Raw genomic sequence first — 15,426 nt, forward strand, 5'->3', positions numbered from 1 at the left:
TGGCTGTATGTATGATGTATTGAAGTGATTTTTAACGAATAGTGTAATTGATAAAATTATGTGTTATTTTTTGTAGGATATAGTATTCTCTCAAAACATAAAAACTGAGACAGTTTTCATGTTCACCTGTCCTGGTTTTGATCTTGATGTACAGGCATTGATGATTTTGAATTTCTGATGCTCTTGTCTCCCAACTCCTGAGTGTAGTATTACAAATATGTGCCACCATGCCTGCTTTTTTTTTTCTGGGGAAAAAAATTATAGACGTTTATTGAGATAATTTGTTTCATACAGTTCACCCACTTAAAAGTATAAATTTAGTAGTTTTTACATTTCCAAAACATTAGATTTTAGATTATCATTATTTCAAAAGATGTGACAGGTACCTTCTGTTTCTCCATCCAGTCTTTGCTGTGACTGACGCAACTCTTAGACTACTTTTCCTGAGTAAATGAAACAATTTAATGAGGTCTTTAAATTTTTTTATTTAATATAGTATTTCAAGATTAATACTTTAGTATGTGATAGTGCTTCCCTTATTTACTGCCAACTAATATTTCATTTCTGATTTTGCCATGTTATATTTATGACTTGATAGACAACTGTGGTTTCCCACTGCTGGGTATTATAAATAATGTTGATATAAGCACTAATATGCAATTATTCTTTTGATGATGCTGGGATCTAGTCCAGGGCTTTGCATATCCTAGGCAAGCTTTCTACTACTTAACTATATACAGTAATTCATTGTGTATAGACATATGTTTTTACCTCTCTAGAAACAAATTCTTGGTTCAAATGACAGTTTAAATGTTTAATCATTTGAGAAATTGTCAGACTTCTTGCAGAACTTTCAAGTATAAATATTTCAAATTCTTCATTTTAGTTTTTGCCTTTTTTTAAAAAAAAAAAACAGGTTTATGTATGTCATGAAGCCCTCAGACCACATAGCTGAAGATAGTATAAACAGAGACAGCGCTTTTCTTTCCCTCTGCCCAGCCCCAAATAATCACACAAAACTTATTAACTGCAGAATCCTATAGCTCAGGCTTATTACTTCACTAGCTCTTACAACTTAAACTTAGAACTCGTTTCTATTAATCTACATTTTCCCACATGGCTTGTGGCTTTACCTGTTTTCCAGCATGTCTTATTCCTCTGTCAGCTTGCTTATATCTCTTTCTAAATCCACCCTTCTTCCTCTTTGTTTTCAGTTTGGCTTTCCTGCCTAGCCTTATTCTGCCTTGTTATAGGTCAAATCAGCTTTATTATCAACCAGTGATAATACATATTCACAGTGTACAGAGGATTATCCCACAGCACTGAGGATAACTTTAAACAGATTTTCCTACTTCTACCTTGAGAGTGCTGGATTAACAGGCCTTTGTCACTGTACCTTCCATGGATTTTGTGGTGCTGAGAATGAACCTAGGACTTACATTCTAGAGAAGCACTGTACCAACTGAGCTACATCCCAGCTATAAATTGTTTTAATTTATATTTCTATGATTGACTAGTGATGCTGTGACTTTTATGTGTGAATTAAAAAAGATCTTAGACTGGGAGGTGGTGGCGCATACCTTTAATCCTAGCATTCGGAGTCTGACAGTTTGAGGCCAACCTGGTCTACAAAGTTCCAGGAAAGCCAGAGCTACGCAGAGAAGCCCTTTCCCAAAAAATGAAAACAAAGCAAAAGATCTTGGACCAGGCATGATGGGACACATATTTTTTTTTAACTTTTTAAAAAATAAACAGGTTGTTGTGAACATCAAGCACTGCACCAAAATATGAGCCATTCATCTAAAAACATCTTTACCATGACTGAGGCACGGCGCTGGTGTTTACAATTACACAACCTAAGCTGTTAGTGATAATGCTGATTATCAGATGTCATCAGCTGAACACAATTATGAAAAGAGCAATCTTTTCTCTGCCTTCAAATCAAAATGAAAGGTTTTCACCTGGAAAGAGCACTTACTTCACCCGGTTTTAACTAAATCCCAGCATGCTCTCAGGCTCAGAAACGAGGTGTCCCAGAATAACGCTGGAAGTTTCCTGCAACAATCAATTGCAAAAGGAGAAGGTGTTCCCGTCGTCCTAACCGTTCCTCTCTCTCAGATGCCGTGCTTCAGCAGCACTGCAGAAGGGCAAAGGGGCTGCGAAGGACAGAGCCTCCCTGCCACTCAGCTCTGATCCTTGTCCGTACTGTAGTTTTTAGCAACTTTAGTTTTGGGTCATCACAATAGTACGTTTTTTTTTTTTCCAACTGAAACTATGCAGATGGGTTAGAACACAGGAAGTGCAGTCCTGATCACAGGGCTATGTGCATCCTACACAGCCTGATGGAGAGGAGCCATCAGTTCTACAACAGTGCTTCAACACTCGACATCAAAGCCAACACTGAAGTTAGAATGAGCTGGATTACAGAGGGCAGTGCTGACAGCGACTCTGAGGCCAGTCTGCCAACAGTGCCTTAAGGTTTTTTGTTTTTTGAGACAGGGTTTCTCTGTAGCTTTGGAGCCTGTCCTGGAACTAGCTCTTGAAGACCAGGCTGACCTCAAACTCACAGAGATCCACCTGCCTCTGCCTCCCGAGTGCTGGGATTAAAGGTGTGCCTCACCACCGCTGGGCGATGTGACACATCTTTAATCCAATACTTGGGAAGCAGAGACAGGCAGATCTCTGATTTCTAGGCCAGCCTGGTATACATAGAGAGTGCCAGGCCAGCCAGTCTCAAATTTTTGTGTGGCAGGTAGTGTTGGAGACATGCATCAGTGGTTAAGGGAACATAACTTCTTATAGATGACCTAAGTTCCCATTACCTATGTTGTATGGCTCAAAACTGCATGCAACCCCTACTCCAGGGAGTCTGACATCCTCTTCTGACCTCTGGGTATTGTACTCATGTGCACACTCCCCCTCCCCATATACATGGAATTCATAAAACAAAAATCTCAAAAAAATCTTTGTATAGTTATTCTCTGCTAGTTATTTACGTTTGTAAAGGTCTGGGGTTGGAGGGTTCAAAGGATGGGTAGAAGTTATAGAAACATGCAAAATGTAAATTTAAATACTACCAAGTAGAATGAAAAGTTGTAAATTTTTAACTATTTCTGTGTAAGTGACATGCTTTTATTGATACCAAATATAACTTGATTACATTCTGTAATCAGGCAGGATTCTGTTAAGGTGAGAATAGTGCAGTTCAATATCCTAGGCAGCAGAGAAAGGCTGTCCTTAACTTGGTGTAGTATTAGCATACACAAATTTAGTTTCTACAGTTTAAATAACTCACATACCCAACAACATGTAAAATTTGATTTCTGCTCTAGTAACTAAGATTGCTGTTGGTTTTGCAATCTATAAATTGAGATGTAAAAGATTTATTTATTATGTACACAGTGTTCTGTCTGCCTTGGAACTCTATTCAGACCAGGATGGCCTTGAACTCATAGTGCTCTAGAGTACTAAGATTAAAGTTGTGCACCACCCTATACGTGTACAGTGTTGCTCCTGCATGTCCGCCTGCAGACCAGAAGAGGGCACCAGATCTCGTTATAGATGGTTGTGAGCCATGATGTGGTTGCTGGGAATTGAACTCAGAACCTTTGGAAGAACAACCAGTGCTCTTAAACCTCTGAACCACCTCTCTAGTCCTGAGATAAATTACTGATCCTTACCAGGTCACTTTGAAAGTTTCTTGATGTGCTAGCACACATCTTTATTTTAGAAGGATCTCTGAGTTCTAGGACACAGATAAATCTTGGTTAGAGAAAAACAACGATGGTAGGTCATCCTGTATTTGTCAGATCATGGGTAGTTTACAAGTAATTTGCCTTTGTTTCCTGATAATAAACACCTACATGACATTTTAATAAATGAGAGAGCTAGCAAAAAAAAAATGTACCAAAGAAACAGTAATAATGCTAGAAGTTAGTTGAATGTGCTAACCTTGAATAGATCTGTACATTGGAGAGGTGCTAGATGGCCAGCCAGAGGTTGTTAGTGAAGCTGTGGAAACAGATGTCAGCAGAAGTGATAAACATGACTGTAATGAAAGGATAAGCATGTCACAGAAGTAAAGCCAGCAGAAAGCTATTAAAAGCATTCCCTGGGCCTGCTGAGGTGGCTCAGAGGTTAAAAGCACTGGCTGCTCTTTCAGAGGTCTTGAGTTCAATTTCCAGCAACCACATGGTGGCTCACAACCATCTGTAATGAGATCTGGTGCCCTCTTCTGGTCTGCAGGCGGACATGCAGGAGCAACACTGTAGTACACGGATAGGGTGGTGCACAACTTTAATCTTAGTACTCTAGAGCACTGTGAGTTCAAGGCCATCCTGGTCTGAATAGAGTTCCAAGGTTATACAATGAGACCCTGTTTCATTATAACACAATATATAATACAGTTTCCTAAGGATAATGTGGGAAGCTGATTCAAACTTAAAAGAGTATAACATTTGTCAAAGTAGAACAGTGTGCTTGTTGAATACAAGTTATCAGAATGAAAGTACTGAAGTTGCAGCTTTTCTGTTTAGTTTTTCTTTTGTGGTGTTGAGATTAAACTCAAAGCCAGGCTGTGGTGGCACATGCCTTTAATCCCAGTATTTCTAACTGTATATGGATTCTGGGGATTTAAACTCAGACCCACTGAACCATCTTCCTAGTTTCTATTGTAGCCTTTGTTTGTTTTTGTTGTTGTTGTTTGTTTGTTTGCTTTGTTTTGTTTTTTCTCCTTTTCTCTACACTTGAATCTCCCTAATTTCTGAGAGACTTCTCTGAACACTGACTCAAGTTCACAGGTAAAATTATGAGGCTATATATCTTTCAGCCTATTTTGAAATTAAACTTGAATCTTTGAACTTTGCTTTGAAGGACTGAACTCATTCAGTTGCTGTGACCATATTGTGTTATGTAGAAGCTGACTGATCATAATTGCTGAAGTTAAAAACTAACCCTGTGGGATGGCTAAGTATGTAAAGTGTTTGCCTCACAAACATGGAGACTGGAGTTTGATCTCAGAAAAATACTGAGCATTTGGTGGGCTGCTTACAATTCCAGTGCTGGGGAGGCAGAGACAAGAGGATCCTCAAGGCCCTTGGGTTGGCCAGGCTATCCTTGCTAGTTTTTCAAGCCAATGAGAGTGCCTGTCTCAAAGGAAGCCGATGATTTTCTGATTATGACACCCAGGGTTGTCCTCTGACTCTAATATGCAGTTACCTGCACACCATACACTCACACATATACTTACACAGCCACACATGCAAAAAATAAGTTAAAAACCTCCTGTGAGTTCAGGATACTGGCAATGTATGTAGTTCTTTCCCGTAGGGGTTTCATAGGTGTGTGAGAAAAATTATTCACAGCTGATGATGAGGCAGTTAATACGCATTTAATATATGAATACATATTTTATGTATATAATTACATGTGTTCATTTTATATTTCTGAATAACAGGTTTTGTTTTGTTTTTTAATAAACATGGTGCTTTAAGCCAGTACACTTACTTATTTTCTTAGTTTCCATGGCGTAGTCGACTGTCTGTCTGGTATTCTGCTCGGCTCTTTAGTCTTTGTTTTTTGTTTGTCTGGTTTTTCTAGACAGGGTTTCTCTGTGTAGCCATGACTGTACTAGAACTTGCTCTGTAGACCAGACTGACCTCAAAATCAGAAAGATTCATCCACCTGCCCCTTCCTCATGAGTGCAAGAATTAAAAGGTGTGCTTTGTAAGCCATGTTTAAGTGTACAACTCACTGGTATTAAATATATTTTTTTTGGGTGCAACCTTAAAAATAGAATTATGGATCTAGGAAATTGTTAGTGAAGTTTATTAAAGTATTTCTAGGCTGGAGGTATTACTTGGTGGTAGAGAGCTTGCCTATCAGTCATCAGTACTATAAAGGAAAAATACGGTTTGGCATTAAATATAACTATTTGTATTCATTCCTCTACCAGCACTAATGAGATCACTAGGATTTAAAACTAGTTTGTATGAGCTGGGAGTGGTGGTGTACCTGCTTAATCCCAGCACTGGCAGGCAGAGGCAGGCAGATCTTGAATTTATTTAGTATGTGAATTCAGGGACAGCTAGGCTACACAGAGAAACACTGTCTTAAAGAAACTAAGCAAAATACAAAAAACTATTTTGTATATATAAAGTGTTTGTTGAATCATGTCACCTAGTAGCCTAATACATATTTAATTGAGGTTCCTTTGTACTTACATCTTCCCTTTCTGTTACAGTGCTTTTTTAGGACCAAAGGACATATTTCCTTACTCCGAAAATAAGGAAAAGTATGGCAAGCCAAATAAACGAAAAGGTTTTAATGAAGGATTATGGGAGATAGATAACAATCCAAAAGTGAAATTTTCAAGTCAACAGGTGAGTAATCCTATTAAATTTTATTTATTTAGTGTTAGAGGAAAAATGTTGCCATTGTAAAATACATAACTAATTGAAGAGCTTTACGAATTTCAGATTGGTGTGCTCTTTTTAGGTTGAACTTTGACATTTTGTGTCTAAATTGTTACTAATCGAATGGCTACCTAGATCTCAAAAACTTGGAGACACTTGGCTGCTTAGCTCATCTTGACTGACAATAAAGTTTATTTAAATTTTTACTGAGTTTAAAGCCATAATTTTTAAGGTCTTGTTAGATTCAGGGCTTTAAAATCTTATTTGTTTGTTATTGTATGTTTGATATGTGTGGGGACGTATGCTGTTGTGTATGTGTGGAGGTCAAGTACATCTTTGTAAAGTTCCATACACTTTTACATGGTTCTGTGGATGGAACTCAGGTTAGCAGGCTTGAATCAATGAGGATCACAATCCCTTATATGCTGAGCCATCTCACTGACTTAATTGTTCAGTAAACTTAAAATATATGCCCTTTACTTTTCTTACAGGTTTATAGAATGGTATTAGAATGTACCTAATGAATTAAATATGTAACAGAAGCACTTATTGCCCCAATGGAAATTCTGTGTATTAATTCTAAACAGTCTCCTGCCCAGAGCTTTTAATTTATATGTGGCATTACATTTTTATGGAGTGCTTTGTTTTGTACCTGGTTTATTCCATTTTCCTTTTTTCGAGGTTTCTCTGTATAACCCTGCCTGTCCTGGAACTTCTTTGTAGACTAGGGTAACTTTAAACTCAAGAGATTTCACCCACTTTTGCATCCCAAATACTGGTATTTAAAGGCATTCACCACTACTTGTTCAGTTTTTATTCTGTAACAGAAATATTGTGTTTCTCTTATTTTTTTCCTGTCCTGGTACAGATACAGGTTTTGTGTTTGTGTGTGTTTATATGGGTGTGTGCATAATGTGTGCACGTGCTACAGTGTATGCATAGTGGTTTGAGTACAACTTTGTGGATTTGGTCCTCTATCCACTTTTACCGTGGTTGGTGCTGGGCTTGCTGAGCAATTCCTTTACTTACTATACCATCTTGTGGCCCCAGTGCTACTTTAATAATGTTTTCCTATATTGCCAATTGTACTCTTGAATATTCAAAAGCTCTGGAACTTAGATAAGTGAGCTACTATAGCTGGGCATCTGCGGCACATGTCTTTAATGCCAGCATTTGGCAGACAGGCAGGTGGATCTCTGAGTTCAAGGCCAACCTGATCTACAGGGTTAGTTTCAGGACATCCAGGGCTACACAGAAAACTTTTCTTGGGAAGGAAAAAAAAACAGAAAAACAAAACAAAAAACAAACAAAAAAAACACCACTGTTTATACTAGGGCCAGAGAACTTCCAAAGGAGATGTTTATGAAACAATTCACTTTCTCATTCATCAATAAGATACTTGTTAAGGCCTTAGGTAGCAAAAACTGGAAAAAGTACGAATCACCCTAAAGTGACCCTTTATTCAAACTCTTAAAACTGATGATGAGTCTGGTGTAGTGGAGGAAGCAGAGGCAAGTAGATTTCTGAATTTGAGGCCAGCCTGGTCTGTAGATACAGTGATTTCCAGGACAGGCAAGACCACACAGAAAAATTCTGTGGATGGGGTGGGGGGAAAAAGATCAGAAATCTGGTGTTTTTTGTTATGTGCCATACATACAGTTTCTTTGCCTTTGACAAATTTTTAGATATTCTGTAGAATTTTGATACCTTTCCTTGATAAGCCAATCCTTCCGTAGATGGTCTTAAGTCCCTTACCATGTACTTAATATGTGTCATGGTACTCAGCATCCTATATTGTAACTGCTTCTGTGTTTGTAACTGCCACAGTCCTTACTTACAGTGTAATCAACTTGCTGATTTAATGCACGATGGCCTCAAACATAGAATTCGCTTGCCTCTCCTGAGTGTACTATGTCTTGCCAAAACTAATTATTTTAATTTATAGTTTAAAAAATTTTGGACTCAAGGTGTCACTATATATCCCAGATTGATTTATCCCTAGCTGTTTAGCTTGAGGTATTTTTAAACTTGTAACCATCCTTCTACCTGAAATGCTGGGGTTATAGTAACACCACTCCCTGCTTTAAAGTTCTACGTATTAATGTCATTTGCTACAGAAATTTGGGTACACCCAAATTTTTGCTTTTTTTTTCATGAATAGAAAAAAATCAAATTAGGTGAACCATTTTTTTAGAAATTAATAATTTATTCCTCACAGGCACCAACTAAACAATCAAATGCATCATCTGATGTTGAAGTTGAGGAGAAAGAAACTAGTGTTTCAAAGGAAGATACTGATCATGAAGAAAAAGCCAGCAATGAAGTATGCTTTACATCTTTTTCTGGTCTAAGAAGAAATGAAGATAATGTATTTATGGATAGTAGTTACATTGAGTATACTGCAAGGGAGGGATAGGCCTTGGGGTGTCTGGAGTGCTGCCTGTGAACTTAAAGTTATGGCAAGAAAAATTATAAAGTGAGTTGACTTGCAAATTAGGAAGTGATCTTTAAAATATTTGAAAAGTGAATGAAAACAGCTTAATTTCCTCAAATATTAAATCTGGTTTTATAAAATAGCAATGCATCTTTAATATGCATGTTTTTAAAAACTTTTAAAGTTTCCTACATGGATATTTGTGCACTTGATGCATTCCTGTTGCTTGTGGAGGGCATTGGGTACCCTGGAACTGAAGTTAAAACTGAAGTTGTGAGCCACCATATTCTGTGAACATGGATCTTCTGTAAGACCAGTAATTGTTCTTAACCATTACACTTTCTCTTTAGCCTTTGGATGGATGTTTTTATTTGAAATTGTTTTTATATGTGAAACAGGTATAACTGTAAGATAGTTAGTGCTTATTAGAGATACTGTATTTTTTTGTTTTTAAATAGGGCTGGAGCGATGTCTTAAGTGGGTAGGAGCACTGACTGCTCTTCCAGAGTACCTGGGTTTAATTCTTAGCACTTACATGGCAGCTCACAACTGTAACTCCAGTTCCTGTAGACTCAACACCCTCACATAGACATACATGCAGGAAAAACACCAATACACATAAAATGAAAATAAGTTTCAAAATAAAAACAACAAACAATGTACTATGGGCCGGAAGTGCTTAAAAAACATTTAAAATGAAAAAAATTTAAGCAAGCCTTGCTTTATTTCTGCCCATGTCATTATCAGAATAGAGATGCTCAGCCATTATATGCTGTGTATTACATTATATAACTGTCTGTTGTATGGGTACTGTTCTATTGCTATAAAGAGACACCACGACCAAGGCATCTTTTACCAAACCGGGTGGGCCACTAATTGGGACTTGCTTACAGTTTCAAAAGTTTAGCCTATCATCATCACAGGGGGTATGGTGCTTACTAAATAGCTGAGAGTTCTACATACAGAGCTACAGGCAGCAGGAAGAGCTTCTGAGATCTCAACGCCCACCCTCAGTGACACTTTCTCCACCAAGGCCACAACTCCTACTCCTTCTCAACTAGTGCCACACTTGATGAATGAGTATTCAAATATATGAGCCTTTGGAGGCCATTACTATTCAAACCTCTGAAAATAGGTATTCCAGAATTTTTTTCCTGAGGATTGCTGTTACTATAAAGTAAGACCTCATAATTTCAAAGGTCAGAGTAACAAGAGACTTCATCCAGTACTTTCAGTGAATCATGTTTTCACTTTTAAGAAAATTTCTTACATACTCTTTGTATACCATGCTCAATTTCACCTGTGGTTTTGCTAGTTTTGTTCTGCTTTTGTTTTGTGTTTTAGGATGCATCTAAAGCAGTTGACATAACCACTCCAAAAGCTGCCAGGCGAGGAAGAAAGAGAAAGGTAATTTCTTTACTACACCATAGGAATTTTAAAAGAAATTTTACTTAAACTGAGGAAGAATTGAGATAAGGAAAGCTTATTCACTTGACCTATGCCCTTTAATTTTTAAAGGGTAACCTGGCTACTAGTAATTTTTTTTTTTTTTTTGTGATAAAGCTGTGGCACATTAAGGTGAATGACAAGAGGAAATAATGTGAACCAATTTTCTCCTTACAATTTCTGCCACATTTTCTCTGTAAAATCAAAAGTATATAATCACATTCTTGATTATTTAATACAGTGAAATATTTATAGTAAACTCGTAGCTCCCACTAACATGACTGTTGTGCACCGTGCTGGCTCACTGTAGTGTGAAGTGAGAGTGCAGTGACAGTGCGGCCTGACTACTCCCTAGGCTTTCATTCATGCTGACCACATGTGGTTCTGACCACACCTCCTTTGTGACCTAGTTATTACATCCGAGACTTTGAATGCCAAAGACAGAAATTAGAAATTGGGTCAAGAATTTAATGTCTCATGAAGTAATAAAAGAAAACAATTACAGTGGCTTTTTGTCCTCTGGTGTACATGTGGTAACTAATAACTTTACAGTGTTAAAGAATGGGCAAATAAAGGATCATCTGAGGGGCCTCTATCTATTCAGTCACATACAGAGGAATTTCAAGACTTTGCGATGCATATTTTATTATTGATAGGCTTTAAAGTTGGAGGTAAATGACTGTAAAGCTACATTGTTTTTCTGAACTGAAATTGTGGGGAATCATTTAAAATGTTATGTGACTTGAACCCCCCCCTTTTTTCTTTTTAACTTATTTTTTATGTGCATTGGTGTGAAGGTGTCAGATCCCCTGCAACTGGATCTTCAGACAGTTGTGAGCTGCCATGTGGGTGCTGGGAATTGAGCCTGGGTCCTCTGAAAGAGGACAGTGCTCTTAACCAGTGAGCCATCTCTCCAGCCCCGTGACTCCCTTTTTAAGGCAGTGTGATGATAGGGAAATTTAGAACTGACTTCACTGGCACAGTGAATAAATGAGAATATTTTTGTTAAATCAAAATAGAAAAATACAGAATGCTTCATTTTCTTGAGCTTTGCTGTATTGCACTATGCAATACAATATTGACTTTATTTTTCCATTTATTTATTTACTTATTTTTGAGGTAGGGTCTTTCTGTGTATCCCTGGCTGTCCTGGAACTCACTATGTAGACCAGGTTATCCTCAAACTCACAGAGATCTGCCTGCCTTTGCTTCCTGAGTGCTGAGTTTCAAGGCCTGCACCACCATGCTTGGCCCACTTAGCATTTTATAAACCGAAGATTTGTGTCACTTCTGCTGATCTAGTCTTTCCAACAATATGTGTTTACTTTGTATCATGTTTTGGTAATTCTATTTATAGATTTTGTTATATCTGTTACGGTGGTCTAATGATCTTTGATAATTTCTTGAGGTTCCACAAACTGCTTACATAAGACAGAATCCTTAACTGATAAATGCTCTTACTGCTCCCTTATAGGCCATTCTCAGTCTTAGAGTAATACTGAGATTAGTCAGTTTATAAAAGGCCTCTAGGTCTTCAGGTAGAAAAAGTGACAGGCAGACCTCTTTAACTAAAAGCTATAAATGATTAACCTTAGTAAGCAGAGCATGTTAAATAAAGTAGGCTGAAAACTGAGCTTCTTGGACCTGTCAGCCAGGTTCTGAATGCAAATACAATGGAAAAGTTCTCATACAAAATTCAAAGTGCTGCTGAAGTGAATCCTGGAATAAGAAAGGTACAACAGATTCCCTGCTGCTAAGGAGAAAGTGTTAAAGGCCAGAATAGAAGATTAAACCAGACAGAATGCTGCTGTAGCCAAAGTGTAATCCAAGGCAAGGCTGATAAAGGTGAAAAAAGAACAGAAAAAAGGATGAAGCTATCCTGGGTTGGTTCATGAGGTGCATAGCAAGAAACTGCCTCCACAATGTAAAGCTGCAAGAAGTAGCAGGTCCTGATGGAGAGGCTCCTGTTGTTAGCCAGATCTAGCAAAGATAATTGAAGGATGTGAACACACTCAATGAAATCTTCAGTGTAAAACAGTTTAGTTTGGAAGAAAATGCCATCGTTTTCAATGTCTGTATTCAAAACCTCAGAAGACAGGCTGATCATTAGGGTCTGGAACTACTAGTGACTTAAATAGGAACTCATTTTGAAAACCCTAGGGAATTTAGGACTTAAACTAAATGAACTCTACCTCTTCATTATAAATGAAACAAAAAACCTCTGGATGGCAGCTGTTTCCAACATGGTTTGCTGAGTGTTTTAATCCCACCAGAGCCCTACTGCTCAGGAGAAAAAGACTCCTTAAGATGGTCAGTGACAGTGCACCTGGTTGTCAGGTGCTGCGATGTGCTGGAAATGTACTAATTTACAGTGAGAATATTTTCATGCCTGTGAATAAATCAACACTTGTGGATGATCAGTGAGTGATTTCTTGATAGAGTCTCCCTGTGAAGATGTTATAAATGTTGAGAGGACACTAAAGGATTTAGGGTATTATATAAATGGCTGATAAAGCAGCAGTAGATTTTGAGGAAAGTTGACTGCAATCTTGAAAGAAGTCTGTTGGTATAGTATTAAAACAATCACTACATAGTACAAAGAAACATCGTGTGCATGGAATACATCAGTTGATGGGACAGATTTCATTTTTTGTATCATTTTATGAAATTGCCACAGGTACCCTATCTTTAGTAACTACCATGCTGATTAAGTTGTAGCCATCAGCACCAAGGTAAGGCTATTTGGCAAAGCAGTATGGCTTACCGAAGGTATAGGTAATTTGTTAGCAATTTTAATCTTTTTTTTTTTTTCTGTGTTGATCAAACCTGGGGCTGTGAACATGCTATAAGCAGAAACTCTACCACTGAATGAATCCCCAAAACCCTGTCTAGTGAATGTTTTTGTTGTGTGGTGCTGGGACTCAACCAGTGCTTGCGCATTCTGGACAAGACGTCCACTGCTGAGTTATATGCCCATCATAATTAAGTGTCCCTAAGTTGAGGTATGTGCATTGTTCTCTTTTAGACAGTATCTTCACACACCTAATAGACTATAGCATAATGCACATGTAACTTTGATATGTACCAGGTATTTGTTTAAATTGCCTATATAATGGTTAAGGTGAGGATTGTGGCAGTGGCAAAGTATGAGTAGGTCATAGAAAGGCCTTTTAAGGAGTTAGCATTAAATTTCATCAAAGACACAGGCCTTATATCAAGTTATTTATTTTGTTAGTGAGAGAAGGAATTTAGAACACTTTTGAAAGTTTAAGTGATAGCTGAATGAAATAAATGGTAAGTAGAATGGAGCAGAATGTAGGAAGACTCCAAGGTGTTTGCTTGAGTGACCGTATACTAGATATGGACATAGACATGTCAGATTGGGGTCTAAAATAATTTATGGGAATTGCAGTGAAAGATACCTGTGATAATAGTACAAAAGAAGGGAAAGATACAACCACTGGTATAAAGGTAAGATGTTAGAGGAGATGAAGAGAAAATGTTTACTGGGGTGGATGCAGAAACCAGAATTGGGATGGGATATAATGGAGATGAGGGGAGGTGCCTCTTCAAAATGGTGACTAGAAGAAATACCAGGAAACACCAGAAATTGTCTGTAAGCAACAGAGAAGAGAATTTGAACAAGGGAGTAGTTAACAATAGTGCCCAGTACAAAGGATCCAGGGAGATGTTTGGTAATTAGGCTACTCAGGAGCTTTCAGTTTCATTTAGGTAAGTGTTGAGGACAGAAATGAGAGAAGTAATGTAACAATGCATCAGGGATTGCACATATAAAGGGAAATATTTAATGTGAAATAACAGTAAAAATCTTACCATTTTTCTTAGCGAAACTATGGAAAATTGGTAGTTAAAGGTTTTGAAAGGATTGATTTAAGAAAAGATGTGTTCACTTTGGCTCAAGGAAGTTCTTTCTAGCTCTTTTCCCCCTTCTCCCCCATTCAATTTAGATCAAGAGTTTGGTTCAATGGATAAACGGCTAAAAGTTTATGTTAGCTATTCAAGGTTTGTAGAAGTAGTTAATAGCATTAACAACAGATTTGAGATGCCAACTTCAAATACAGAAAACGGTTTCATGTTTGTACTCCTATCCTATCCTGCCTGATAGGGCTTATTAGCTTAGTCATCTTTGTTGAGGATTTGTGAAACAGGTGTAGCAAGGCAAGGATGCAGTGGTCTTGAAAAGGGGACATGATTAGTGGATCCATGATGCCTGTGGAATTACTTTGGGAAAGAGAAAAGGTAGTACAGTTGAAAGTCAGGATAATAATGAGAAAGATTCAGTCAGATAAGTAAAGTTATAAATAAAATCTAGTTAGAATGTGAACTTTAAAGATATTCATGCATATATTTTAAATAACTGATTTAGTCCTTTCTCTGGTCAAAATATTTTCTAGAGTAATGGCTTTTACTTGGATGATTTTGTACTAATAGTCATAAACATGTATCCATGGTAGGGCCAATCTTTGTTTAGTATTAGAGTTAATCTTTTTTTTACTGTACTAATTATTCAAGATTATGTTACTTACTGTCTATTGGTATCTTCTCAAATGATCCATCGTACCTGTAATTCTTACTTGCTTTCGACTTATTTCCAAATGCAGAAAGGGTAAGTGAATAAGTTCTTTTTGCCCCGAAAAGCTGATCGATTGATTTGAACCAAACTTTGACTTATTATAATAAGTCATCAGTAAGAAAGTTTAACCTTTGGGACCTGCGGAGCTTTACTCTTATCTGGTTCCTTAACATGTGATTGCAGGATCGTATTTAGAATAGGGCAGTATGATCTCTCTCTCTCTCTCTCTCTCTCTCTCTCTCTCTCTCTCTCTCTCTCTCTCGTTGTTTTCTTTTTGTTTGTTTGTTTGTTTGTTTGAGACAGGGTTTCTATGTGTAATAGCACTGGCTGTCCTGGAACTGTTTGTAGCTTTGTAGATGAGGCTGGCCTCATACATAGAGATCTGACTTGATCTTAACCTTAGCTCTTAACGCAGAGTTTTTGTTTTTATTCAGAGAATAATCAAAGGGTAACTTTAGGACAGTTTTAATATAGTCTGAGTGCACATTATGCATTAATTCTTAGAGATGGATATTCTTATCATCTCTAAGCATCATTGA

At 37.5% G+C, this 15,426-nt stretch overlaps 1 protein-coding gene across 2 annotated transcripts in view; it reads left to right on the top strand.

Moving 5' to 3' along the window:
* Positions 1 to 15,426, top strand: part of Psip1 (PC4 and SRSF1 interacting protein 1) — a 38,830-nt gene that overhangs the window by 9,717 nt on the left and 13,687 nt on the right. For both annotated transcript variants that reach the window (XM_085686200.2, XM_085686201.2), the window contains exons 4-6: positions 6,242 to 6,380; positions 8,632 to 8,736; positions 10,192 to 10,254. In XM_085686200.2, the coding sequence (XP_085542326.2) occupies positions 6,242 to 6,380; positions 8,632 to 8,736; positions 10,192 to 10,254 (307 nt within the window). The remainder of the gene's footprint in view (positions 1 to 6,241; positions 6,381 to 8,631; positions 8,737 to 10,191; positions 10,255 to 15,426) is intronic.

Source organism: Myodes glareolus, chromosome 3, assembly GCF_982192425.1.
Source record: "Myodes glareolus chromosome 3, mMyoGla1.1, whole genome shotgun sequence".
NCBI classification, from domain to species: domain Eukaryota; kingdom Metazoa; phylum Chordata; class Mammalia; order Rodentia; family Cricetidae; genus Myodes; species Myodes glareolus.